General features: G+C 42.1%; 1 protein-coding gene across 1 annotated transcript in view; it reads left to right on the top strand.

The window, feature by feature from the left end:
* STOM (stomatin) overlaps positions 1 to 27,427 on the top strand; it is a 77,792-nt gene extending 50,365 nt beyond the window's left edge. Inside the window, exons 4-7 of the mRNA XM_033960679.1 lie at positions 9,481 to 9,563; positions 10,594 to 10,797; positions 18,640 to 18,774; positions 21,385 to 27,427. Of these exons, the coding sequence (XP_033816570.1) occupies positions 9,481 to 9,563; positions 10,594 to 10,797; positions 18,640 to 18,774; positions 21,385 to 21,579 (617 nt within the window). The 3' untranslated portion in view covers positions 21,580 to 27,427. The remainder of the gene's footprint in view (positions 1 to 9,480; positions 9,564 to 10,593; positions 10,798 to 18,639; positions 18,775 to 21,384) is intronic.
* The last annotated feature ends 257 nt before the right edge of the window (positions 27,428 to 27,684 follow it).

The following is a 27,684-nucleotide window of genomic DNA, read 5'->3' as shown; positions in this document are numbered from 1 at the left end:
TGGTGTTTTTGTCTGAATCCTTGTGATAGTTTAACCCTTTATTTGGCATTGTTGCTCAGAAGCAACATGTGTCTACTATGGCTCTTATGGGAGATCTGCATCTTCAAATGCCTGTTACTTGGCACTGTTGCTCTCGTTCAATATAAAGTTATATAAAGAAGCTGTTTTTACCATCTGCCTATTAAAGAGTTAAAAGTGGTTTCTTGTGTATTCCTGTTTTCATTTAAGTAGGCATTTAATTATAAGGGCTTTTGAGAAGTTTTTTGCTCCAATATATTACGGAATATATGAAGATTGAAATGTGTCCTTAATTTAACCATGTAGCAGCCCTCTTGATACTTTTTGCAATGAGCTCTGTGTACACTAGTCATGGACAATGAGCCCTTTTATTTTGACTGTCTTTCCCCCATGGGTAGACATAGGGTCTTGTGATATGTAGTGACATGTCTTGCAAGGTTTTGTCTTTTTTTGTTTTCTTCTGCTGAGTGACTTCTGTTGGAGTTTACTTAATGTTAGCTTCACGCTGCTGAGCTGTAATGACAACAGGCAGACAGCAAATGACTTACATGAGCCTGTACTGTTTAAACCTGGTGTGACTGTGCTATTTTTGCACTGACACGATGAAGTTTCAAGTTTATTTAGGCTTGAGAATACCACTTTAATTACCAAAGTGGTTTACATTAGAGAATGACACGAGGAAAAATTATGTCCCCGTCACCGCCCCGTCCCCGGACCACCATCCTCTGCACCGCCCCGTCCCCGCTGTCCCTTTCACCGCCCCGTCCCCGTCTCTGCCGTCCCCTTCACCGCCCCGTTGTCTCTTTCACCGCCCCGGCCCCATCTCCGCCTTCAGCGTCTTCTCCTCTCCATCCCCCCACCTTCAGCACCCTTCACGCGGTCCAGCCGTGCACTTCCCTCCCTCCCTTCTTTTCCCTTACCTTTTCTTGTTAAAACGCACGTTTTCTATAAGGCTAGGAGCTGTATTACAGCCGGAGCCTTGAAGTCGCGTCGGGTTGCCGGCTAGAAAAGTCTCCTCCGATGCGACCGGAAACAGGAAGATGCGTCAGAGGAGACTTTTTCCATTGTGCAACGCGACTTGACTTCAAGGCTCCGGCTGTAATACAGCTCCTAGCCTTATAGAAAACGCGCATTTTAACAAGAAAAGGTAAGGGAAAAGAAGGGAGGGAGGGAGATGCATGGTCGGCCGGCCGGGGGGAGAGAGTGGGCTGCCGCTCGTTCACCGCGCGTTCCAGATGGTTCACCGCCCCGTGCTACCATTCACCGCCCCACGGGGCGGTGAATTGCCTTGTTCCCGAATTTGCGGTGACCATTTTTTTTGGTCACTGTTTTGGCGGGTTACCCGCAGCTAAATACGGCTAGCCGCGGGTAACCGCCACTGTGTCATTCTCTAGTTTACATCAAAACTACAAATTTATGTCCCTAACCGATCACTGAGATCCCAAGCAGAAAAACGGCTAGCCATTCCACCCAGACGCTCACTTACATCTGAAACAGCCCGGAAACGCTCTTATTCCCATTTCATACCCAGATTATGGCATATTATCCCCTCATCTGTCAGATCTTTAAACAGTCTATGGAACTTCAGGAAGGCCGTGAAAACCTTCCTCTTTGCAAACCCAGCTCCTTAGCTTACATCTGCATCCCTGACTGACCCTTACGTCGGGCTACTGGACCAAAAACCCACCATACTTCAATGATGCACAAACCTACAAAGCTATTTTACCTTATGTTAGGCTATGGAAAATGATGTAATTTAAACCACCATAGGCTATGGATTTTCAGAAAATGCTGCAATTTGAAACACCCTATGTCCACTAAGTCTATATTTCCAAATCTGTATGGTATGACTATACTATAGAACAATGGTTCCCAACCCTGTCCTGGAGGACCACCAGGCCAATCGGGTTTTCAGGCTAGCCCTAATGAATATGCATGGAGCAGATTTGCATGCCTCTCACTTCCATTATATGCAAATCTCTCTCATGCATATTCATTAGGGCTAGCCTGAAAACCCGATTGGCCTAGTGGTCCTCCAGGACAGGGTTGGGAACCACTGCTATAGAAACTGAAATTTATACCTCTATGTACACCAAGTTTGTTTTTCCCACCAAAGTTTGTCCTGCTTATACTATGAATGTACTCTTGTAACCCGTTCTGGGCTCCTTTTGGGAGGACGGGCTAAATAAATGAATAATAAAATAAATAAAAATACAGACTACAAGATACTACTAACAAGACATGTTACAAAAGGGATATATTACAGAAAATAAAAAGAAAGAGGAATGTCTGATATGTGGTCTTTGTCTGAGTCTCATATACATTTAGTCCTAGGTATAAATTTTGTAGGCATCTTTAAAGAGAGAGGTTTTGAGGCTGGATTTGAAGTTATTTTTCTATTTTGGTCCGATCAATTATACTATCTCGGCTAGATTACTATAATGCTATCTGTCTTGGCATCCCAAAGATCTGCCTTCAAAGGTTGCAATTGATTCAGAATACCACTGCAAAGTTAATCTATGGAAAGAGCAAGTTTGACCACATGACTCTTTTGTTTTTGAGCCTTCACTGGCTCCCGGTTCATCTTAGAATTCTATTTAAACATGTATGTATTAATTTTAAGATTTTTTTATGAGTGAACATCATTTTCCTGTTGGTAGATATATATATTTTTATTGGGGGGGGGAGAAAATTTGATTGTTTTTAATAAGTTTGTTTTTATTTGAATTAGGTTATTGGTTGTACTTGAAGAAGATTGGGTGGGAGGGGGGATAATTTTTATATTTTATGATTATTTATGTAAGATTTTCAAGTGATACATATTGTGATATATTGATATAATTTGTTACACTTGATGATGTATTTAAAATGAATAAAGAATTTTTTTTAAAAAAAATTTTTATGGTATTTTTGCTCCTTTTGTTCCTCTATCATGGAACGTTTACAGATTTTCCTATGCGAGAGGTATTCAACAATTTAAGCTTTCCCTCCCTTCTAGGAAAGAAATCAAAGGAATCAAGAATTTTAGTCTTTCTTTGGTTTTTAAATTTTCTCAACTTTGGAATGAACTTCCTTTAACCTTGCGATGTCCTAGTCCTTTCCAAGTCTTCCGCAAATCTCTAGAAACTTTCCTATTTGTAAAATATTTTAAAAATTAATTCCCTTTGCAACTTTTGGTATATTTTTATTAATTATTGTGTCGAGCTTCCTTTTGGTTGGTGACCCGGTATATAAAGCTAAGTTTTAGTTTAGTTTCCTGTCTCAGGGCTAAAGGAAGGGCATTCCATAATGTGGGTGTAACTACTAAATAGATAAGTCTTGCATGTTGTATCGTAAAATAATTGTCAAACAGAAGGGACTGTTAGAAGATGTGAGGACCGAAGTGATCGTGATGAGTCATATGGGATCAAAAGTCTGTCAATAAGCAAAGGGGTGTGATTAAATTAGTCACTGATTTCTTAAGTTTGTCCAATGAGGTCTCACCTTTAACTGTATGATCATTATTTTCACCTTTCTGAACAGATTAACACAGCAACCCTCTTTTCTTTTTTCTCTCAAATTTAAAATGGTAATCACTGAAAGGTGGTTTATAAATGTTTTTTTGTTTTATAAATCTTTATTCATTTTCTTATGTTACAACAAGTGTTTTAAATAAATTCATTATAAACTTGAATAATCACACTTGATTAACTTACAGATTAATATCAAATTTAAAATTTCTTTAGAAAATCAATATTTTATAAAGTTATAATATTATGTAAGAAATTTAAATTAATATAATTATTATTGAATATAATAATCTCCCCTCCCTCCCTCCCTCCCTATCAATACTGAATGAGAAATCTTTATTCATTTTCATATGTTACATCAACAATATAAATTCATACTAATATTTCAGAAAACTAAATTTATATAATTCTTAGTTAATATAATAATATCCCATCCCCTCCCCCTCCCTTCTATTCAGTAATACATGAATAAAATTTTTAAATGCTATTCTTTCCATATTTCATATTATAAATCAAGTATTAATATATTATATAATATTTAGAGATATAATCCCTTTTTCTTCTAATCAAATTCTATACATGGGAAAATTAATCATTCTTTACAATATTCAGTTAATGGTCTCCATATTTTTTGAAATTTATCTATATGGTGGTTTATAAATGTGATTTGCAACTATAAAAACAAATGAAGGCACAAGGCATTAAAAGATGTCATTTTGATAGTATCGTAATCGTGGTAAATTCCCAAACTGTGCTTGCTACACATCAAAATGAGGGTATATGTTATTAATTCAGTCTCAACCTGCGTAGTCGGTCACATTTCCTCATGGTGATAGTCCAAAACACAGAACCATAAATGAAATGATCAGAGGACTTGAAATTGCGCAGGTTAATGCATGATTTCATTTTCCCATGTGGTTTATCTAGGTTAGCTCATCCTGGTATTATGTTTTTAATTCTGTCTTGAGCACCATTGAAAGTGGTTTTGATTTACTTGTCATGGAAATTCAAAAGTGTTTATCTACTGGTAAACAGAAAGGTAGTGGCAGAAATTTGGAACGTAACAGCACGGGTTTGAACTTGTACTAACCTGTGTGTGGCCTGCAGTTTGCAAGATAAATAACAGTTTTTCAACACAACTGAGATTTTTAGATTAATGAGAATTAATGTTTACCAGCTGGACTTCTTTTAAGCCATTAAATGCTAGTTTCAGCTGTCGTTTGACTGAAAATTGCCCAAACCAACCAATTTCCTTTTTTTTACCAAGCAGGAAGCATAGCACCAGACCTACTTAGTAAAGAATCATCAGTGCAAATGCATTTTAAACTGAATAAGTGTTTCTTCTTCAGTCTGTGGCTCGCCTCTCTGCTAACTGCACCATCACAGGGTTAAAAGATATGTCAATGTGATGCCTGTACCTACTGAGAGCAAGTAATCGGACCATTAAAAGTTACCGTATTTTCACGCATATAACGTGCGCGTTATACGCGTTTTTACCTACCGCGCATACCCCTCGCGCGTTATATGCGTGAGCGCGGTATACAAAAGTTTTAAAACATAGTTCCCACCCCGCCCGACGCCCGATTCACCCCCCCAGCAGGACCACTCGCACCCCCACCCCGAACGACCACTCGCACGCGCTCCCACCCGCACCCGCTCCACGATCGGAGCAAGAGGGAGCCCAAGCCCTCTTGCCCGGCCGACTCCCCGACGTCCGATACATCCCCCCCCCCCCCGGCAGGACCACTCGCACCCCCACCCCGAACGACCGCTCGCACGCGCTCCCACCCGCACCCGCGATCGGAGCAAGAGGGAGCCCAAGCCCTCTTGCCCGGCCGACTCCCCGACGTCCGATACATCCCCCCCCCCCGGCAGGACCACTCGCACCCCCACCCCGAACGACCGCTCGCACGCGCTCCCACCCGCACCCGCATCCACGATCGGAGCAAGAGGGAGCCCAAGCCCTCTTGCCCGGCCGACTCCCCGACGTCCGATACATCCCCCCCCCCCCCGGCAGGACCACTCGCACCCCCACCCCGAAGGACCGCCGACTTCCCGACAATATCAGGCCAGAAGGGAGCCCAAACCCTCCTGGCCACGGCGACCCCCTAACCCCACCCCGCACTACATTACGGGCAGGAGGGATCCCAGGCCCTCCTGCCCTCGACACAAACCCCCCTCCCCCCCAACGACCGTCCCCCCCCAAGAACCTCCGACCGCCCCCCAGCCGACCCGCGATCCCCCTGGCGACCCCCACGACCCCCCCACCCCCCTTCCCCGTACCTTTGGTAGTTGGCCGGACAGACGGGAGCCAAACCCACCTGTCCGGCAGGCAGCCAACGAAGGAATGAGGCCGGATTGGCCCATCCATCCTAAAGCTCCGCCTACTGGTGGGGCCTAAGGCGCGTGGGCCAATCAGAATAGGCCCTGGAGCCTTAGGTCCCACCTGGGGGCGCGGCCTGAGGCACATGAGCCCAACCCGACCATGTGCCTCAGGCCGCGCCCCCAGGTGGGACCTAAGGCTCCAGGGCCTATTCTGATTGGCCCACGCGCCTTAGGCCCCACCAGTAGGCGGAGCTTTAGGATGGATGGGCCAATCCGGCCTCATTCCTTCGTTGGCTGCCTGCCGGACAGGCGGGTTTGGCTCCCGTCTGTCCGGCCAACTACCAAAGGTACGGGGAAGGGGGGTGGGGGGGTCGTGGGGGTCGCCAGGGTGGTCGCGGGTCGGCTGGGGGGGCGGTCGTTGGGGGGAGGGGGGTTTGCGTCGAGGGCAGGAGGGCCTGGGATCCCTCCTGCCCGTAATGTAGTGCGGGGTGGGGTTAGGGGCTCGCCGTGGCCAGGAGGATTTGGGCTCCCTCCTGGCCCGATATTGTTGGGGAATCGGCGGTCCTTCGGGGGGAGGGATGTATCGGACGTCGGGGGGGGGGGGGCATCAGGCTTTCAGGATGGGGACAGACCTTCAAGGGGGGACAGTGCACGGAAGTCAGGGGGGGTGAACGGAGAGTCGGGACAGCGCACGGAAAGTCAGGGCGGGCGAAAGGAGCGTCGGGCAGCATGCGCGGTATACCCGTGAGCGCGGTATACCAAAGTTTTTGTACATATCAGCGTGATTTCTGCGCGCTATACCCGTGTGCGCGTTTTATACGGGTGCGCGTTATTTGCGTGAAAATACGGTAATAGTGTACCAGCCCAGAGCTACAGCTTCAGAGGAAAGTCTAATTTTTCATTAGTCAGTGGCTCTGTGAAGAACAATTAGTAAATCAGGAGGATGATATTAAGCAGGGCCACATGCTTAGTGTTCTCTGAATGACAACTGCCTTTACAACCACCACAGCCAACCTGGTATTTGCATACTGAATTATCCTGAAATGCATGGTAGAGACTATTGGAGTCTGGAAATAGAATGAAGAGTTGTATCTGTTCTCTTAGGCTTCTGGGGCTGATTATCATGATTGTTGCTTCTGTCAGGTCTTGTCGCGTCTGGATAAGTAGAACCGATGTTTCAGCCATCATGCTGCGGCTTTCTTCAGGTTATGACTCTGACCCTGCTGTTACCCTGAAGAAAGCCACAGCATGATGGCTGAAACGTTGGTTGTACTTACCCAGACACAGGGAAACCTGGACAATAGCAACAATCAAGGATTGTATCCCTTGGCTTCAGTCGCTGGTTTGTGGTAAAGAAATCCATTACAATTGTTCTTTTATTTATATACTACAAATTTGCTATGCGGTTTACAAATTACATACATATTATCTTGAGCTCCATACGATCAATGAAAAACAAATAACAACAAGTGTAACACAGGAAGGCAAAATAGTCAGACATATTTTTAACAAGTTCTTGAACTTCATCCTCCCCACACTGTATCACAAAATTCCAGGACAGCACAAACAGACATTAGCAGGTCAAATTTCGACAAGATTTAAACAGGAAGACATTAGTAGACAAATTCATTTTCAGATTATTCATGAGAATTGTATCATAAAATTCCAGAAAAGCAGTAACAACCACAAGGTGGGATTACCAGAGAAAGGTATTAACATAGGAAGGCCATGGCTATTAATCCCCCCGCCCTCTTTTTTTTTTCTTTTTAAATTATTATGCAGTTGATTGCTTTGCTTTGTAATACATGAGCTGGTCTTGCAAGGTACAGTATCTGTTGAGTCATTCTTTTCAGGCATCATTTCCACCAGGAAGCTGTTTATTATATATTTAAGATGAAAATTATAGATATGAGATGGGGGTGGGATATAAATCTTTTAGGTATATATTGTTATGGAATTATCAAGTGATAATGTAATATGTTGTGTTCATATTTTAATGTACACTTCCTGTATATGTTAAAATGAATAAAGATTTGAAAAAAAAAAAAAGATGAAAATTGATAAGAATTTCAAGTGATGTGTATGATTTAATTGATGTAATATTGTACACTTGATGTAAGATGAAAAAACGAATAAAGAATTTGAAAAAAAAAAAAAGAATGATCAGGTCTTTAGCAAGTATTCTGGAACCCCCATCACTAAACATACTGATTCACTCACTCGTAATATCAAAAATCGATTACTGTAACTCCCTACACAAAGGGATACTACAGCAAGAAATCGGATGTCTCCAGCTAATTCAAAATACAGCTGTCAAAGTCATCACTAATTCTAAGAAATATGATCACGTCACTCCGCTGTTAAAGAAAGCCCATTGGCTTCCCATCCCGTACCATGCCATGTTAATTTTCAAAACACATAAAACCAAGGAATCAGCCTTTATCAACAAACTACTCATTCCACATGGTCCGCCCAGAGCTCTAATTTCTACAACTCAACATTTATTCTTCGTACCTTCATTAAAAATTATTAGTACACACCGTACAACAATATTCTCAGTAACCGCCTCCACAATCTGGAATTCTTTACCATTACACATTAGAGAAGGAAAAAAAAATTTTAAAGGGGCATCAAAATGTTTTCTCTTTTTAAAGATGCTTTTGAACACTGATTTTCCCTTTTCTTTCTTTCATTTTTCTCTTCCTTTTTCTGCCTAAGGTACACAGCGGCAATGAAACATTCCCCTCCGCTCCTATTGTCCTTCCCATTAATGTTTTCTTTCCTTGACTTTATTATAGTTCTTCCCTTTTCCCTCTCGTTTAATTGTTTGTATATGTCTACATATTTGTTTGTATGTCTTTTGTTTTAATTTTTGTACTCCCCCCCCCCCTTTTTTATTATTGGATATCGCCTAGAATCCAGGATAGGTAATCAATCAAATTTTATATTTGTAACAATTTTTATTGAAAGAATCAAATAATCAATACAATAGGATAATACAAAAATACATTCAATACAATAAGAATCGTAATAATAATATTTCATACAAATTTATATCATTCTTTCAAATTAAATTTCCATATGAACTAATCCAATCTTATCTACACTCCCTTAATTCCATCCCCTACCCCCCTACCTTTCCCCTTAAATGAAATCCCTCACCCCAGATTAAAGTTGACAAAAATAAAGAATTAAAATAAATAACTGGAATGTAATTATTAAACCTAATTTTCATAGTAAATCATTGATAACCAAACTTCTTATTCTTGGTGAAAGATTCTGAATATAAGAATCCCAAACCTCCATAAAAAGATGAGTTTTTCTAGGCGAACGTCAAACCTCCCAACTCTCAAATAAAAATAAACGATGCAATTGGTTCCTCCAATGACAGAAACTTGGAGATTCTTTCTGTAGCCAAAATTGCATAATATATTTAATACATTCAATCAAATTTTAAATAGAACTTCAAATTTGAAACTTGATGCTTCGCTGTAATCCTACCTCTGGAGGTCTTTTGTGCATAACAATGTAGAGTAAAGGAATGTACTAGCACACAGCCATATAATTAATGCTCCTGCAGAGTTCAGGGTGAGGTGGCTTGATTATTGTCAAATGCTTTATATTATAGGTCTGTTTTTCATCCTGCCCTGCACGGACAACTTTATCAAAGTGGACATGAGAACCATTTCATTTGATATACCTCCGCAAGAGGTAAGCACAGCCCTTCTTTGCCTTCCGGCATTGCCACCTTCATTCCCAAGGCAGTTTACGCTTAAGTACACACACTCAGGAATGCCTAGCATTACATGGGATTAAAAATGGTAGTGAAAACGTCTCCCCACCCAGTAGAAGCTCTTCTAAATAGAGCACTCTGTAAATGTATCTTGGGTGTTCAGAGTCTGAGGCTTCTAATACCATATGACTTTCAGAAAGCAAATACACATTATAACATGCAATTACCATTGATTTTCTAGACCTGACACAATTCATCTTGAGCAATTTGCTCTCCTGGGGATTCTGTGCCATTCCCATCAGGGCTGAGTCCTGGAGATTTATAGTCTTTTTTAACAAGGGAAGATATTGACGATGCCAATAATCTAATTAATGTAACATTTCTGCTAGCATAGTCTGCTAGTCTAGAACTTGTTGGCTGTTTTGTGGTCGATGGCCTATAGTATGAGATCTTCCCTTCGAAAGGAGCCAGCTGCACAGCAAGATGGGACTTGGCAAGCAAGTCTTTTTTTCTTCTTTGTTCTCAAATATGTCTGGGATAATTGTAAACAGCTCAGGCAGGCGCTCGTAGAACAGCCCTTCAGCACAGCTGAAATTGATGGTGCTCTGTTGGGTGCATGTTATTAACAAGTAATGCTTTTGTACCATTTTTCTCAGGAGAACTACTCCCCTAGCTTACTATGACCTTGATTTAATAGGAAGATCTGACTTGGTTCTAACACTGATAATTTCCTGGGTCACTACTTCCCAGGACCTGTTTACAGATTGCGCAAGAGCAGGAGAACACATTACAAAGCAAAACTGCACTGTGTTAGATTTTACAAAATTTCCCCGTTGTACTCTGAGTTTTGGATTTTAGTTTTAAGTGCAAAAAGAAGCTGCTTTCAGGAAGACCTTAAGACTGTGATGCTTTGAACCCTTATGCGCACTGCGATGTTATAAAGGTACATCTTTATGGATAAATGACTGAATGTAACCAGTTCACCACATATATTGCTCTTATGCCTAGGTTCTTACCAAGGATTCTGTGACGGTCAGCGTGGATGGAGTTGTGTATTACCGTGTCCAAAATGCTACCCTGGCAGTGGCCAATATCACAAATGCTGACTCAGCAACTCGGCTGCTGGCCCAAACCACACTAAGGAATGTGCTTGGAACCAAGAATCTTGCCCAGATTCTGTCCGACAGGGAAGAGATTGCTCACAACATGCAGGTACTTATGATTCCCTTGTTTTGCTAAACTTATTCTGCTGTGCTTATGAAACGCGACCCAGGTTCCACTGTGACTGCAACCTGGGAGGCATATTCGGTAAAATGCAGTACATATAAACAAGTATTCTACTCATATAAAAATAAGATCTTTGGTGAAGGAAATCCTGTGGCATATCCATATCTGTTCCCAGCCTACTTGTTATGCAATCTACCCAGAGGCAGTCATGGGAGCATTGTTTGAGCAGAATTCCAATGTATGCACACACTTTTTATATCATATTTTTATGCATATAAGCTACAGCCAATACTTGTTCTTAAGTTTTGATTAGGGAGGTCTTGGCTATTACAAGGGTGCAGTTTATACATATTCCTTATTAACACACATGTGCAATGGACCGCGTGCATTATGAAGTTTTATCACAACAGCAATGCAAAAAACATCTAATTTTATACACAATTAAGTTGCAGTATTAAACTGGGGGAGGAACATGTCTACCACATTCACACTGGTTTTGAGGTAAGTGCAGCTCTTCTGCTTTTATCCGGTCAAGCACACAAATGTCAGCACATATCGGTGTCTCTTCTGCAACTACTATAAATGTGTGCTTTCATTTTCATTTTATTTATTTTTTATATATATATATAATCCCATCTTCCCCAAAGAGCTCAGAATGGATTATAGTTTACATTCACAGTGTTACAATATAGGGTTTACATACAGTGTGTTGCAATATATCTTCATATAGGATTACTTACTAATGCTGGTCAAGCGTTGAGGGAGTGACTAGGCAAAAAGGTAGGTTTTTGCAACTTTTCTAAAGTTACTTTAAGGACTTCGATATGAGGAGGCAGGCTGTTCCAGAGGTTTGGTAAGAAATGGGGAATAGGATTGTTTCCAGGTTGTCTGGAGTTGGAAGGAGTGTCCTGATGGTGTATGTAGGCGTATTTTATCTTGGGAACGTAGCATTCTCTCTGGGGTGTAGAGGAAGTTTGTCTGAAAAGTATTTGGGTATCATGTTGTAGAGGGATTTATATGCCAACACTAGGCCTTTGAAAATGCAGCGTTTGGTTATAGGCAGCCAGTGGGCCAATATCAGTGCTGGAAAGACTGGGTCATGGGCTTGTAGGTTTTTCAGTAGTCTTATTGTTCAGAAAAGCACACATTTGTTGCTTACTAGGGTACAGCTTCTGGTTGTCTATGGTTTACTTACTATCTTTTTGCGCATATAGGTTTACATGAACATTTATACAGCTCTGAATTTGTTAATGAGGATCACTTGTACAAGCTTTTTTTTTCCCCCTAAAGGCATTTTAGCACCTATGTTGTCTTTTTGGATTTTTTCATATAGCTTATTGTTGATATCATAACGGGACATGTATGTCCAATTATACTTGCTATACACCTCCTTGGATGAATTTCTTCAAATGTCAGTAAACATGTTTGTTTCCTACCAGTGGAATGTAAAGAGGACGATCATTTTACACCTCATTTTGCAGCCTGAGCTACAAGAATGTGACGACCTTTAGCTAAATGAGGAACAAGGATTCTCCGAAGACAAGAAGAGGAGATGCAGATACACTTGTTGGTGAAATCTTAGACTGATCCTGTTGGTACTCTCCCTTCGCTACAATAAGCTTTTGGTCTCCGACTTGGAGGAAGACTGAATCTCTTGCTGATTATGCTATTTGTATTGAATGTCATGGCCATTCTAATTACTATCTAAAAAAGGCCCAACGCCATAAGAACATAAGATTTACCGCTGCTGGGTCAGACCAGTGGTCCATCGTGCCCAGCAGTCCACTCATGTGGCGGCCCTTAGGTCCTCTTGGAGTCTAGCCTCACCTGCATATGTTCTGTTCCAATAGGAACTTATCCGACCTTTTTTTGAATCCCTGAACTATGCTTTCCCCTATAACAGCCTCCGGAAGAGTGTTCCAGATTTCCAATTTTACTCTACCAAAGTACACAAGTCTATGAATCCCGCAAAAGAATTTTAGTCAATCTATCCTTCTTTGACACATTGCCCAGTGCCGTTAAATGATTCGCATGTGGTTCCCTCTGCTAAATGCCTGGCCAATTTTTTCAGTAATAAAATCCTCATTCTCCGCAAATCCTTTGTTTTCTTACAGGCCAGTTTCATCAGTTAACAGCTAATTCTTTTACTGAATCCATAGATGTTTCTGCTGATACACCCACCTTACTTGTTAAGATTGTCGCGTTCGTGTGTACAGCTCTTTGTTCACTAGACCCTTTTCCTTCTCTGGATCAGACTCCCTAATCTTGATCCGGATGAGAAACTGACAGGGTTGACCGAAATACAGTACCTTATAAAAACCGCATCGTCAGCAGCACAGGCCGCATCGCGGCTTTCTCACGCACAGGTGTTCCTCTGATGCATTGCTAGTGATGTCATCAGCAACGTGGCAGAGAAACGCCCAGGTGTGAGAAATCCACAATGGGGCCTGTGCTACCGACGATGTGGTTTTTATGAGGTACTGTATTTCAGTCTCACAGACAGGGTTCGGATGGGTGAGAGAGATGAAAGGGTCAGCAGGGAGAGGGGTGTATGCGGTGGTGGGGGGATGGGAGGGATTTAAAAATGCTCCGGGGGGGGATGGGAGGAAGGGAGGGATAGAAGCTGCAAGTGTTCTGCTGCACAGGGGGATGGAGAGGAGGGGGAGGGATAGAAAGATACTGCACAAGGGGATGGGTGAGAGGGGAGGAAAGATGCTGCACATGTGGAGGAGAGAAAGGAAATAGGAAGAATTGGGGTGGAGGAGAGGAAGAGAGAGAGAATCATTGTACATGAAAAAAAAATGATACCTAGTGCCTTTTTTGGATCCAAAATTAATATGACAGTGTCTTATTTTGGGGGAAACACAGTAGTACTTTTGGATGCAAATAAATCTGTTATTAAGAAAATACATACGTTACAAAACACTGCCATCTGCCTCTTAACTAATTCACAATCCTATGAGCATGTTACACCTTTACTGAAACACCACCATTGGCTCCCAGTAGCTTATCGGATACGATATAAAGTCCTCATTCTGGCATTTAAAGCCTTTAAAACAGAACACCCCTGATTACTTGTCATCTCTGATGATCCCTTATTCTCCAGCACATATTCTTAGATCTTTAAACGACCATCGGATGTTCTTACCTGGCCCCCAACTCGCAAAATAGAAACTACCCATGACAGTGCCTTCTTTTTCACAGCCCCCTTCTTCTAGAATAGCCTGCAGCTGACCATTCAAGTGGAAAGATTATTCAAAACCTTTATGGTCCTTTTGAAAACATGGCTCTTTCAGCAAGATCTTCCTAAGCAGATCTTTGGCTGTTGCATGATGCTCACCTGTTCCCCAAGGGGCTGATAATGTGTAACTTGGTATGAATGTGATTTCTGTCCTATACACGTGATGGAGCTCATTTCCCTACTTGATGTTAGTTTGTAAACCTCTTGGTTCTGCCTGTCAGTTTTTAGTGGTATAGTTAATGTTAAATAAATAAATTCTATTAAAATTTCCAAAATTCTATTTTTAATTTCCAAAAAAAGAGTACAGGTTCTCCATCTCATTCTAGATCTCTGTTCACTCCCAACCATCCTCCCTCTTGACTGGCTGGCTGCTCTAGATCTCATATGCCTACACTCACGTAACCCATTCATCCAGCACACAGGCAGTTTCTCTACTTCAAGTTCCTCAATCACCACTTCCAGTACAAAGTGCTGCCCTTTGGCCTAAGTGCCTACGGTGATAGCAGCACATCTGCGCAAGAAACGCCACTTTGGTTTTCTTACCTAGATGATTGGCTCCTGGTGGCACATTCCAGGGAACACCTGCTTTTCACTCTAAAGGACATCTTATCCAACCTATGATCCCTGGGGTTCATTATCAACTTCAAGAGTCATCTCTGATCCCAGCTCACTTGCTCACATTCATAAGAGCTTGCATAAACACCATCACAGCACATGCCTACCTGCCTACCATCATAGCTCACTGCAACCACCTAAGCAGTTCCTACCTGCACATCACATCTTGCGTCTACTAGTTCACATGGTGGCATCTCTCTCCCTAATACTGCATGCATGACTACATATGTAGCCCTTGCAGTAGCACCTCAAATTCCACTGTAATCGGCGAACTCTAGCACTCTCATGTCGGATTCCACTACTGAACTCGGTCAAAGAATCTCTTCAATGGTGGATCCACTCTCCTTTTCTAAAAGGGATGCTTGTTCCAAACTCCTCTGCCACACCTTAATATTATGATGGATGCCTCCAACACAGGCTGGGGAACACATTTTAGGCCTCTCAAGACCCAGGGTCATTGGGACCCAGCAGAGCTATGAGCCATCTTCTATGCTATGCCTTCCATCCATGACTGCATTGCAAATGAGTCCTCATTCAAACGGACAACCAAGTAGTAATGTTCTACATCAACAAGCAAGGAGGTTCAGGATCTCTTCTCCTCTGCAGGGAGGCATACTACCTCTGGCATTTTGCTATGTCCCTCCAAGTGAACCTCCAAGTAGTTTATATCTCAAGTCAATCGAATGTATAAGCGGATTCACTCAATTGCAAACTCAAACCTCACATGTGGTCCCTATTCACTGCAAAGACTCCAAAGACTGTTCCATCAATGGGGAACCCTGGTCATAGATCTCTTTGGCTCACAGGTTTATACAAAGTGCCTACAATTTTGTTCCCTTTGTCCAGCACAACAAGCAATTGCACAAAATGCCTTCACCATCTCTTGGATAGGGAAACTCCTATATGCCATTCCACTCCTCTCCAGGGTCATTCAAAAGAACATCTAAGACTCTGCACATTTCATTCTGATTGCTCCTCGATGGCCCAGACAAATCTGGTTCCCTCTTCTTCTGGACCTTGACAAAGTTCCATAAATTTCTCTGAGCCCACCCCTCCCTCCTCACGCAGCAGAACAGTAAAATTCTTCATACAGACCTAACAAGCCTCATCCGAACAGCTTGGAAATTGAAAGGAGAATCCTGGCTACAGTTCCAGACTTCCAGTCAGTAAAGGATGTACTCCTTACAGCCAATCAACCCTCCACTAGAAAATCATATCATTCTAAATCAGGGGTAGGGAACTCTGGTCCTCGAGAGCCGTGTTCCAGTCGGGTTTTCAGGATTTCCCCAATGAATATGCATGGAAAGCAGTGCATGCAAATAGATCTCATTCAGATTCTTTGGGAAATCCTGAAAACCCGACTGGAATATGGCTCTCGAGGACAGGAGTTCCCTACCCCTGCTCTAAATGGACACATTTTTCTCAGTGGGCCTCTTCTCAACAAGACAGTTTCATGTGTCCAATTGTGCACATACTGATTTACCTTCTCTACTTATTAGATTCAAGCCTTAAGACAAATTCAGTGCACATTCACTTATCCGCTTTCTCCGCCTATCATATCCTGTTGGATGGAAAACCAATCTATTAACAAACCACAGTGGAATGCTTCCTCAGAGGTCTTGCCAATCTCTGATCTCCGCTTTGTGAGCACCGATAGACAGGATCAGTCTAGGACTTTACAAGTGTGGCTGCATTCCCCTGCTGTCTACCGAGAACCCATGTTACAGGTAAGCAACTTCACTTTCTCTGACATGGAAATGGTAGAGGGTAGTGAGGGAAGTTGTTTTTTTCAAAGAAAAGCCCAGAGAAAAGTGTCTTTTGGCATAATGTCTGCCTTTTTGGTTATGTACAAAATGAGGCTGTAGGTGTATGTGGTGAATTCTGAGCAGAAAATGTTATTTAGTTTTGCTGAAGTACAAAATATGGCCGATTTACCCCCTCTTCTATGAAACCGTGCTAGCGGTTTTTAGCACAGAGAGCCGCGCAGAATGACCCGCGCTGCTCCCAATGCTCATTGAGTTCCTATGAGCGTCGGGAGCAGTGCGGGTCATTCAGCACGGCTCTCTGCGCTAAAAAACGCTAACGCGGTTTTGTAGAAGAAGGAGGGTTAGTCTATAGAAAGCAGCAGTCTATAGAAAGCAGTCTTAATTTTTTGCCAACTTGTAGCCCTGATGCACTCATGAAGGGGAGAGTGTGGCACAGTGGTTAAAAGCTACAGCCTGAGGTTGTGGGTTCAAACCCACGCTGCTCCTTGTGACCCTGGGCAAGTCACTTAACCATCTCATTGCCCCAGGTACATTAGATAGATTGTGAGCCCGTTGGAACAGACAAGAAAAAATGCTTGAGTACCATATTAAATTAATGTAAACCATTTTGAGCTCTCTTGCTGGAACGATACAGAAAATTGAATAAATAAATAAACTAATACAGGGACTTTTAAGAAATGTAATGTTTTTTTGTTTTGGTTTTCATTTACTCTGTTTTCTACCCCTTTCTGCTCTTCAGCTCAGATGAAACTTGAATTAGGCTTTTTTTATCAGCTTTTCTTTCACACCTACCCAGAGAAATTTCCTCCTTCTCAGCTCCAGAAGCCCAATCATTGTAGCAAAGTTCTGGACCTATGATGTAGCCACTACATGCTGCCATTGCAGAACACTCATCCTTCCCCCTTGAAGGCTGAGCACTGAAAACCTGCACTGGAAATCAAGTATTTCCATTTGAGGTTTGAGTTTTATGAAAGCTGCACAACTGGAAGTTAGGGTTGAAGCTTTTAATTGGTGCTATATAGTTCACAAGTTTCATTATTTTTTATTTTCAAATTTTACATAAAGTTTCAAACTTGTGCCAGTCAGATTTTCAGGATACCCACAATGAATATGCATGAGGTATTGTATTATATTGGTATTATTCGCCTTATACAAGGCGAAGGACAAATGAACAGGACATAATAAATACCATTACAATTATGAGACCATACAAAAATACAATAAAAATATAAAACAGTTAACGGCAATCAACTTCAGTATACACAGCATCCTCCCCACAACCACAACCCAGTCATCTATTCTTCAGCCATATTTCATTTTACAGAAAAGGTGGCGTTTCAGCAATCTTTTTAAATATCGCCATATTCCATTGCTGCATATACATAGCGAAAGTCTGTTCCATATATTGCAAATTGATCTCGTACATATTCATTGCAGGTATCATGAAAACCTCACTGGCTGGGTTGAGAACTTCTTTTACTAGAAACATAAGGTAAAGACTGGTCTGTCAGCAGAAGGTCCTAACTGGTGTCTTCTTTTTTTTTTTTTCTAAGGATTTTTTTGGGGGAAAGGGGGGTTTGTTATCAAGCTATCTTGGGGCAGTAATATGTGTTAAAGCTCTGCTACAGCACTTAGTGAGTTACCCCACAGTACCTTGTAATGAGATACAAAACGAATGCATGTAAAGCAACTCACTACTTTGTAAAGTCTAGAATGTGACTTACAGTGAACACCTAGTGCATTCCACAAGTCCTAAAATGATGGTAAAATAACCTCAGCCAAAGATTGGGGTTATTTAAGCAGCAGTCCAAGAGCATCGGTCTACAAAGTTGCTGGGCACAGTTGAAAGAAGCTGCCCCTTCCCAACCACAATGGAGGGTTGGGAGAGCAGTTGCCTTGAACTGTGCCCGGTCCCTTAAAAAGTGGCTTGGGAGCACCAGACGGCAGTTTTGCAAGCCGATGCTCCCAAACTGTGGCATAACTCTGCATGCAAATGTAGCAACAATCAACGTTATGCATTTACCACGGGAGTCATCAACTTGTGATATTGCCACACAGACACACAATAAATTTTATACTGTTCCAAATACAATTGTTGTCCTTTTTTTAAAACTGCAAAAAGCTTTTTTGCTAGTTAAAAAGGTAAAACTGCAGTGACAATATAGGCAGTGTCATTTAGAACTAATCTTTGTGTGTAATCTGCAGTCTACGCTAGATGAAGCCACGGATGATTGGGGAATAAAGGTTGAGCGTGTGGAGATCAAGGATGTGAAACTGCCTGTACAGCTGCAGAGAGCGATGGCTGCCGAAGCTGAGGCTTCTCGAGAAGCAAGAGCCAAGGTAAAGCCACGCAGTTCCTGAGCGCACAAAATGACAGGGGCAGTAGTAGTTTCTGCGCACTACCAAATGGCAAAGGCTGGTAGCTATACTTGGGTATTATTCTGCAAATAAAAAATGGTTTTATAGAAGATGAAGCATTTAATAAGGTACTTGTGACTATAACTGGAAAGTCCCCTTCCCACGCAAAGCTCATGTACAACAGCTTTTGGGGGGGACTGTTTGTTTCCAGAAAAGGTACTGAAGTCAGCAAACAATTCTGTGTAGTGTATATGCCCATGTTCACATTTCTTAAAGAGCTACTTGCTATATTTTCCAGCATCTGATCTTTCTATTGGGATAAGGTGATCATGGACTTGAAAGAGAATTTCTTAGAGTATACAGCTTCAGCCTTATGTGTTTGCACATGCAGCATGCTAATCTTTCGTGGCTTTGTCCACCCTCCTATGCTATTCACAGAACTCTCAAAGGGGTCAGCTGACAAACGTCGGTATCTACAGAGCCTGACCAAAGCTGCAGACTCCACTGGATCCCCCACCTTCACTTTGTTTTCCCATTACTTGTGCATCTGATGTGTGCCCTGATCAAAAGCCAGATCATCATACAACCATGTCTAAATCTTTCCATTTTTTTAGCATACCTTGAACAATAAATCTAGCAGCTGCAATAGCCAGAGAGGGTACCCTCCTCTGCAGAAACCTCATCATTCAGATGGCGTACTGGAATATACAGTACTAATGACATACGTATGTAGTAAGTCCATGTGGAGCTAAAGTGGCACAGAGACAATCGGCAATTAAAGAGCTGAAATTTCACAGCACTGGAGGATAATGAGCTGTTAAGATTCCCATGGCTTAGCAGTTTCATCTTATCTTTATCCATCATTATTTCTTAGGTTATGTTACTATGGCCTCATTAGGTATGTTGCAGAAGATAAAGACCACTTGAGATTCTTCCACTCTTAGATAGACGGAGCATTTGAAATCCCATACACAATGTTTCTTCTGCCAAAGTCTTTTAACCTAATCTCTTAGCCCTTCTGCTGCTCTTTGCATATTTTACTTTTAGTGTTCAGTGTTTTACTTTTAGTGTTCAGTGTTTTTGTATGCTACATCAAATGATCCCAAAGCAGATATAAAATGGGGGGGAGCGAACAGAGGTTCAGGGGGGCGGATGTTGGGGGGAGGGGGGTTGTGTCGAGGGCAGGAGAGCCTGGGATCCCTCCTGTCCGTGTTGTAGTGGGGGGTGGGAGATAGGGCTCCCTCCTGCCCGATCGTGTAGGGGGGTAGAGGGCGAGAGGTCAGGAGAGCTTGGGCTCCCTCCTGCCCCAAACGTAATCGTTGGGGGAGGGGGGTCGCAGATCGCTGGGGCCAGGAGGGCTTGGGCTCTCTCCTGGCCCGATGTTGTCACGGGGTGCCGCGGCTGGCGGGGCAGGAGGGCTTGGGCTCCCTCCTGCCTGACAGTAATCAGGGGGGGGGGGTTAGGGATCGCGGGGCAGGAGGGCTTGGGTTCCATCCTGCCCTGATGTCGTGGGGGGGGTGGTTTGGGGTGGATTCTATAACCGGTGTTGTTTTTGACAGACACCGGTTACAGACTCCAGCTTTTAGGCGAAGGACTGGCTCCTCCTTCGCCTAAAAGCCCTTGTGTTGGACGTTTGAGGCTTAGGCGTTTTTTTGGTTCATTATGGGGTATTAGTGTAGACGTCGTTTGGGTACAAGTGTAGACATAGTGTTGGTCTGGGCGTTTAAACAGCTGAATAAAGAGGCAGGCCATTATCAAAACAAGGACATTTCTTTTGGTTATGGACACTTTCCCTGCTTCTGCTTTCAACGTTTAAGGCCTTAGGCCAAAAAGGGACTTAGACTTTTTTTTGATTATGCCCCTCCACTTGTTTATGAAATTTTTAGATGTATAGCATTTAAATATTCATTTATGATTTGTTGATTTATTAATTGTGGGAGTTATACTTGTAACTTGCTGTACATGAACAGTGTTTTTTTATTGCTTGTTACCCGCATTGAACTGCAAGGTATTGCGGGATAGAAATAAAATTTTTGTGATTTTAGGTGGCTGGGAGACATTTTAATGAAGGAGTATGGGGAAAAAACTGAATGTGTAGGAGATTGATTAGGACACTATGGGAGATTTAGAATGGAAACTCTTTAGACTGTACTGATATTCAAAGTAATTTAACAGGCCAGGGACAGTTCCGGGCCAGCTAAATGACCTTTTTTAGTGCCTAACCATGGATTTTCAGCAGGAGATAACCAGCTATTGCCTGCTGAATATCCATGGTTAGCAGCTATATCTCATGACATAACTGGCTAGGCACAGATATTCAGCATCAAGCTGACTGTTTAGCAGCTAAAATAGGCCTGCTGTTTATGCAGCCTATCTGTAACCGGTTAAGTGGTTAGTACTGAATATTGGCATAAACCAGTAAGTTGCCATGGCTAAAAATTAAAACAGATATTCAATGCCAGTTGCCAGAAACAGCCCAGCATTGAATATGCCTGCTGCTGGCTGAATAATCGGACCCTTGGTTTCTCTGTAGTGTTTGATTATTTTGAAGCTGAACAGAACTGTTCCTTGACACCTTTTCTTCCCTCCCAGGTCATCGCTGCCGAAGGTGAAATGAACGCCTCCAGAGCCCTTAAAGAGGCATCCATGGTCATTACAGAATCACCTGCTGCTCTTCAGCTGCGGTACCTCCAGACACTGACCACCATTGCTGCTGAAAAGAACTCCACCATTATCTTCCCTCTCCCTATAGACATGCTACATGGTATTATGAAAAGCAACAAGTAAAAGCAATGTCGGGGAGGAAATCTTTCACCCACAATGCACTTAAATCCGTTTCTGTACATCAAACTTTTTAAATACAGAGGGCACATTTTTAGCAAATCTTTTTCCTCCAGTACAAAAAAAATTATACTCTGACAACAGGTTTTTAAGCAAAGGACAGGAAGCACTTCCTAGGATGCATTAGTTAGTTTGTGAAACTTGTTGCTGCAGGACAGTATGAAGGCAAGCAGAACAACTGAGTTCAAAATGGGATTGAATACATTATAGTAACCAGATCAATTGATCTAAACCCAGGGGCCCTCTGACTGATACATTGAATAATGGTGCCTCCCTGAAATGGGAAGGGTTCAAGTAGGGTTCAACATCCTCTCAATCCCTCCTTATTGTCAGAGACAGGATGCTGGGCTGGATGGACCTTTCATCTGGTCCTGTTTAGCGGACCAGATGAAAGATCCGCTTGTGATATACACTCAATTTTTTCTTTTTTTTTTTTTAAACATTTTTCAATGCCTAAATCAGGGTGTGAAACTGAAGCAAACATTTTTGCCACATTTGTTTCTGGGTGTATGGGGATAGTAACTGGAACTTCTATAGCGTCCTTCCACACCAGCACAGATGAATGGGTTTTTGCACCTCTACTAGAAGGTGGAAACTGAGAAATGATGACTTTCAAGATAACTATAACTGGGTTGTGCAGTCCTCCTGGAATCTGTCTCTTCTTGGTCTCCAGTAGGTGGAAGTGATAGGTCTGTTTAGTTCCAGTCTGTATTCAGTCATTTGAGGGGGAGGGGGTAAGGCAAATTTCCCTCTCAGTGCTTGGTCAATTTTCTGGCTTGTCGGACTGAGGTGGGAGCCTGCAGGGATTTATTGGGCCAAGTCCCTCCCCCACCTCCCTATACCTTAGAGGTGCCTCAGTTGCTTGGCTCAGGGTGGCTTATAACCTGATGGTGGCTTAGAGAGTAACTGAGGTTTGCACTTTCTGTTCTGAAGTTTAAAAAACTAAAAAGGATGCCTTTTGTAAATTTGCCTGCTATCAGCTGTTTCTTTTGGCTGTGCCACACTTTTTCTGGCCCTTCCTGGAGTTCACGGTGGTTTTTTCTTGGTCAGGCCAGCTCCCCGTGGTTGTTTCCGTACAAACGTAAGGAAGTTCTTCTTCACCCAGAGAGTTGTAGAAAACTGGAACGCTCTTCCGGAGTCTGTCATAGGGGAAAACACTCTCCAGGGATTCAAGACAAAGTTAGACAAGTTCCTGCTGAACAAGGACGTACGCTGATAAGGATAGTCTCAGTCAGGGCGCTGGTCTTTGACCAGACAGCCGCCGCGTGAGCAGACTGCTGGGCATGATGGACCGCTGGTCTGACCCAGTAGCGGCAGTTCTTATGTTCTTTCCCTCCTGCTGGCGTTTCCCACAATGAGCAGTGATCAACTGAAGAAGTGTGCATTGTACACCCGCTGAGGTATAGATGTATCAGGGGCCTGCAGATGAGGACAGAGCTTGTAGGGATAGAGCAGGGACAGAACTCACAAGAACAGGATTGAGATAGAGAGAGATCCCGCGGGGACAGGGAAAAATTTGTCCCTGTGTTATTCTCTTTACGGTTGGCTATTCTGTTGGGCAGCTGAAGGAGAGGAGAGGTAGCTTCCAAAGCCATTATTGCTCACTGGATTAAGGAAGCCGTTGCTTTGACTTATATGTTGAAGAGGTTGGTAACTCCCTTTCTCCGAACTCACTCCGAAGGGACAGGCGGCTTCTTGGGCAGAACGTTAGTGCTCCTGGTAGAGATTTGCAAGGCAGTGGCGAGGTCATTGCTGCATTCTGACATGAAACACTATCGAGTGGATGTTCAAATAAAGGAGGATGCAAAGAATGGGATGTGTCACTGCTTTTGGTACTTCTTATTTATCTATGCTAGTCTAGAAGGATGCTGTAAAAGGAGAAATTGGGTCTTACCTGCTAATTTTCTTTCTTTTAGTCCCTTCAGACCAGCACAGGAACCTCCCATTTCTAGGCTTTGTCTGTGGTAGCATGTATTCGTGTTTATTTTTGCAGCTTGCTTTCGGAGCTCGTTGGGGCCTTTTATTTCTGATGTTTGAGTCATCTTTGGACGTAGCCATAAGAGATACCAGAGAATACTTTAAAATAATTTTAAAAAACCAAAAAAAAAACCCAGTTGAGACCTCTGGTTGCTGGTGGGGACTTTGGGCAGCAGCACTTGATCAGCTGGTTTAGCTGGCAGACCTTTAGCACTGAGAGATGGGTTTGGTTAAAAAAGAAAGCAAATTTCTTGCAGATAGAGCTTTGGCTGCATGTTTATTCAGGGACTGATTCTAAGGGAACTGCACAGCCACCCAGTTATAGCTATCTTGGAAATCAATGGTTCTTAGTCTCCACCTGCTAGTAGAGGTACATAAACCCATTTGTCTGTGCCGGTCTGGAGGGACTAAAAAGAAAATTAGCAGGTAAGACCTAATTTTTCCATGTGGCATTTGATACCAGTCATTAAGGATGAGAAGACAGTAATGATATTCACATGATCTAGTAATTATTGCAGCTCTGTTGCAGCTATTTAAAGAAATGTTCATATGAAAGAAGTTTAAAAAAAGCATCTTGTTATATGCTGAAAACTTGTGATTTCAGCCAAGATAACTTTTTTTTTTTTTTTTTTTTTGTAAATTCATACAGAACACTTACAAAGAACATTTTATTAATAAAGCCATTTATAAATTTTTTAAAAGGTTTGGTTTCTTCAGTAAGTGCTTTTTTATTGTATTTCTTGTTCTAATATAGGGGGTCTTTTACTAAAGTGCGTTAGCCGATTTAGCAGGCGCGTTAAATACTAACGCACCCATTATATTCTATGGACACGTTAGCATTTAGTACGCACTAAATTGGCTGGCGCGCCTTAGTAAAAGACCTCTATAGTCATAAAAGTAATACATTTCTATGATCTCATTTGGTGCTTATAATAACATAAGTCCTTTTAAATGTCTGTAAATCCTAATTTGCAACTCATCATTGTTAAATGATGGAATCCTGTTTTCTTTTCCCTATTTTTTTTCACTCATGCTGTCAGTGTTGTGTCCACATTCTTGCAATGGAAAGTATGCAAGCGTTGCATCAAATATATTTTTATATTGTTTTCAGCGAGACTCCTTTTAAAATTTTGTTTGTTTACAAAGGTAAAACTTTAATTTTATAGCCTATTGTGCGACACCAGACTTCAGTGATACTAACTTGGCCTTATGCTCCAATCAGTTTTTCTAGTCCGTTTAATTATGGCAACCTGTGCTATCCTTTCCCTGAGAAGAAGAGAACACTGGTAGTTGTGCTGGGGGATGGGGAAATAGTGGGGGGACAGGCCCCTACAATTTTAAACATGCCAGAAGCAAGGAGCTTCCAAGAGCAGGTCAAGATAACATTCTAAAGGTGTCAAAATATGGTGTGGTCTAGTCATGCATGTTTCATATATTGGAGGTTATTTTTAGTTCCACATTTTGTACTGCAAATTTCTTTCCTTGCCGCCTGTGTCCCTGACCTTTTGCTGCTTCCAGTGAGGAAAGAGGGTGGAATGTGATAGAAAAAAAAAAAAAGCCTGCATGACTAGCTCAGGCAACGAAAATGAATTGCTGTGGCTGCCAGGGAAACCTCTGATACGGGATAGGGTTTAGAGAGAGGAGCAGTTAACCAGGGCAGTAGCAGAGGAGAGGGGAAGAGGAGTGAGGCACCAGCGCTGGTTGGTTCTGTGCCCACTCATACTCACCCATTGCTAATCCACTGTTTGATACTGTGAAGTCCATATTTTCCTGTAGTTTTCCCACTCCCAAACACCAGAGTGGTAGGTTCAGGATTGACAGCAGAAAGCTTTGACTAGGAAGGGTGAACAGGTGTGTAATAATAATCTGTTTCATCCTCATCCCCATCCGCGTTGTCCTTAGCTTCATTGTCTGTCTTTGAATAAAACTGAATGACACATGGGTATGTTTTTAAGCAACTCAAGAGAGTAGAACTGTTCTATATGCTTATTTAGGTGCTTATAAAATTTTTCCCCCAACAAACCCTGTATATTAATTAAGTAGGAACCTGGACAACAAAGCACCTGCTTCTGTGTGATACGCCTGTAGGCATTCCCTGCAACAGAACAGAGGTATGATTAAATACATGCAAGTACATATAGTTACAGAATTACTCATGGCACTGAACAGGATATGTGCAGCAGCTTGCAGGGAGGTTATTTTTTTAAAAAGTCTCATAATTTGCATGCATTTTTTTTAAAAAAAAAAGTCTAGGTGCCCTTTTTATGAAATTATGTTCATGTTAACCCTTCTAGTAGTCTGACTAAGCAAATTTTAACATTAAGACGTCTCGATTAAATTCATATTCTGAGATTGATTAGCTCAAAATAACTCGTAGTAAAATCATTCAATAAATATTTAACATGAAAGATGGACTTCAGGCTCTGGGATCCAGATTCGGTAAATGGCTCTGGGATCCAGCGCTGGGATCCGGGATCCAGATTCGGTAAAAGGCGCTGAAAAATCAATGCTTAGTGTGATTCTTTAAAGGCTGCTCCAGGATGAGCCCTTTATAAAAAAGCACCTGGCGGGGATTCTGTTGGGTATGAGGACTTATGCCAGCTGAAACCTGATATAAATCCTGGCACACAACTTGGGTATGTATTCCCCAAATTCTATTAACATGGCATGTAGTTCATTGGAACACCCCTGATCTGCCCATATCCCTCCCGTGGCCATGCCTGCTTTTTGGGCTGCACACAAAATGATTTGGGCATGGATTGTTTTAGTCACAAGTAGCCAGATCCACAAGCAAATACAGATTGTTGCCAATTAACATCAATTGATAGCAGCTAATTATTGATAATAGCTTATTAATTAATTTTGTGCACAGATAACTTAAGAACAGAGTTGTGTATAAATTTGGGTACCATTTAGAGAATCAGGGGGTAATTTCTAATTAACGACTTATGGAGAATGATCCAATCTACAAATTTAAGGCTTAGTTTAGTTTGGTATATACCAGCAACAGCACCAATAGATCGGAAAGGGAACAGACTCCAAGAAATCTCCGTGTTCATTTACATACATTTCAAACCATTATGTTCCAACATCCCCTAAGTTGTGCTTTTTGTATGGGGCCCTATTGGACAGTCCTTGAGTATTTGTTCCACTGCCTCATTGTTTCTGATTTAAGCAAGGCTGCTGTCTAGCACTCCGCATTGGAAGTGCCAAGCTTCTGGAGCGGTTTTGATGTCTTAGCAAAGAAGCTCTGGAATTCTGACAGGGTTGGCCACTTTAAATTATTTCACTTTAAAAGAAGCTCTTGTTTTCTTAAAGCAGCCAGAATTTAGATTTCCTTAGAGGGCAAGCGAAGCCAGCAGTTTTAACAAGACTCCCAGTAGTCACTGTCGGTTTGTTTCCTACCCTCCAGCAATCAAGGAGGAACAGAGCTTGCTTGTCATTTTCCCCTTATGGTAAAATTCTTCTGAGGGAGAAGTATTGGGGGGGAGGAAGCCTGATTTTTGCTTAAACATACCATTTTCTATAGCTCCTTATGCTTCAATTTTGTCTTGTGCAAGTGGTCCTTCCTGCTGTGGGTTCCCTATTTGTACTGTGTGCTTCCCACAAATATTTTACGATGTGGGTGCGAGATGTCAGGAGATATTTTTCACTGTTCATGATCGGTTTAAACATTTATTTTATTTTTGCATACTACAAGATATATTTACTATGCTGTTTTAATATATAAGATACTGATACTGCTTTTGTAAGTTTTTTGTTTTTTTAATGATTTGTATTTTACATTTACTCACATTAAAAAACCCATGCTTTGAGAAATTGCTATTTTGTGTCTTTATTGATATAACGTCACACAAAGGCTTATTTGGAAGGTTGTGGTATGATCAACAACCCGCTCCCTCCTACCAATGAACTTTCCATCTTCATCTGTGGCAGTTCCTGTTGCTGTGTCATTGAAAGGTTCATCCTTTTATCCTAATGATGTAATCCAGTGATTCTCAAATCTATCACTGGGGGAGCCCTAGCATTTCAGTAGATTCACCGTGAATATGTATGAGATACATACACTGCTTC

This window comes from Geotrypetes seraphini, chromosome 10 (genome assembly GCF_902459505.1).
Source record: "Geotrypetes seraphini chromosome 10, aGeoSer1.1, whole genome shotgun sequence".
Classification (NCBI taxonomy): domain Eukaryota; kingdom Metazoa; phylum Chordata; class Amphibia; order Gymnophiona; family Dermophiidae; genus Geotrypetes; species Geotrypetes seraphini.
Note: the sequence above shows the minus strand (reverse complement) of the source record. Positions and strands in the feature narration are given on the sequence as shown.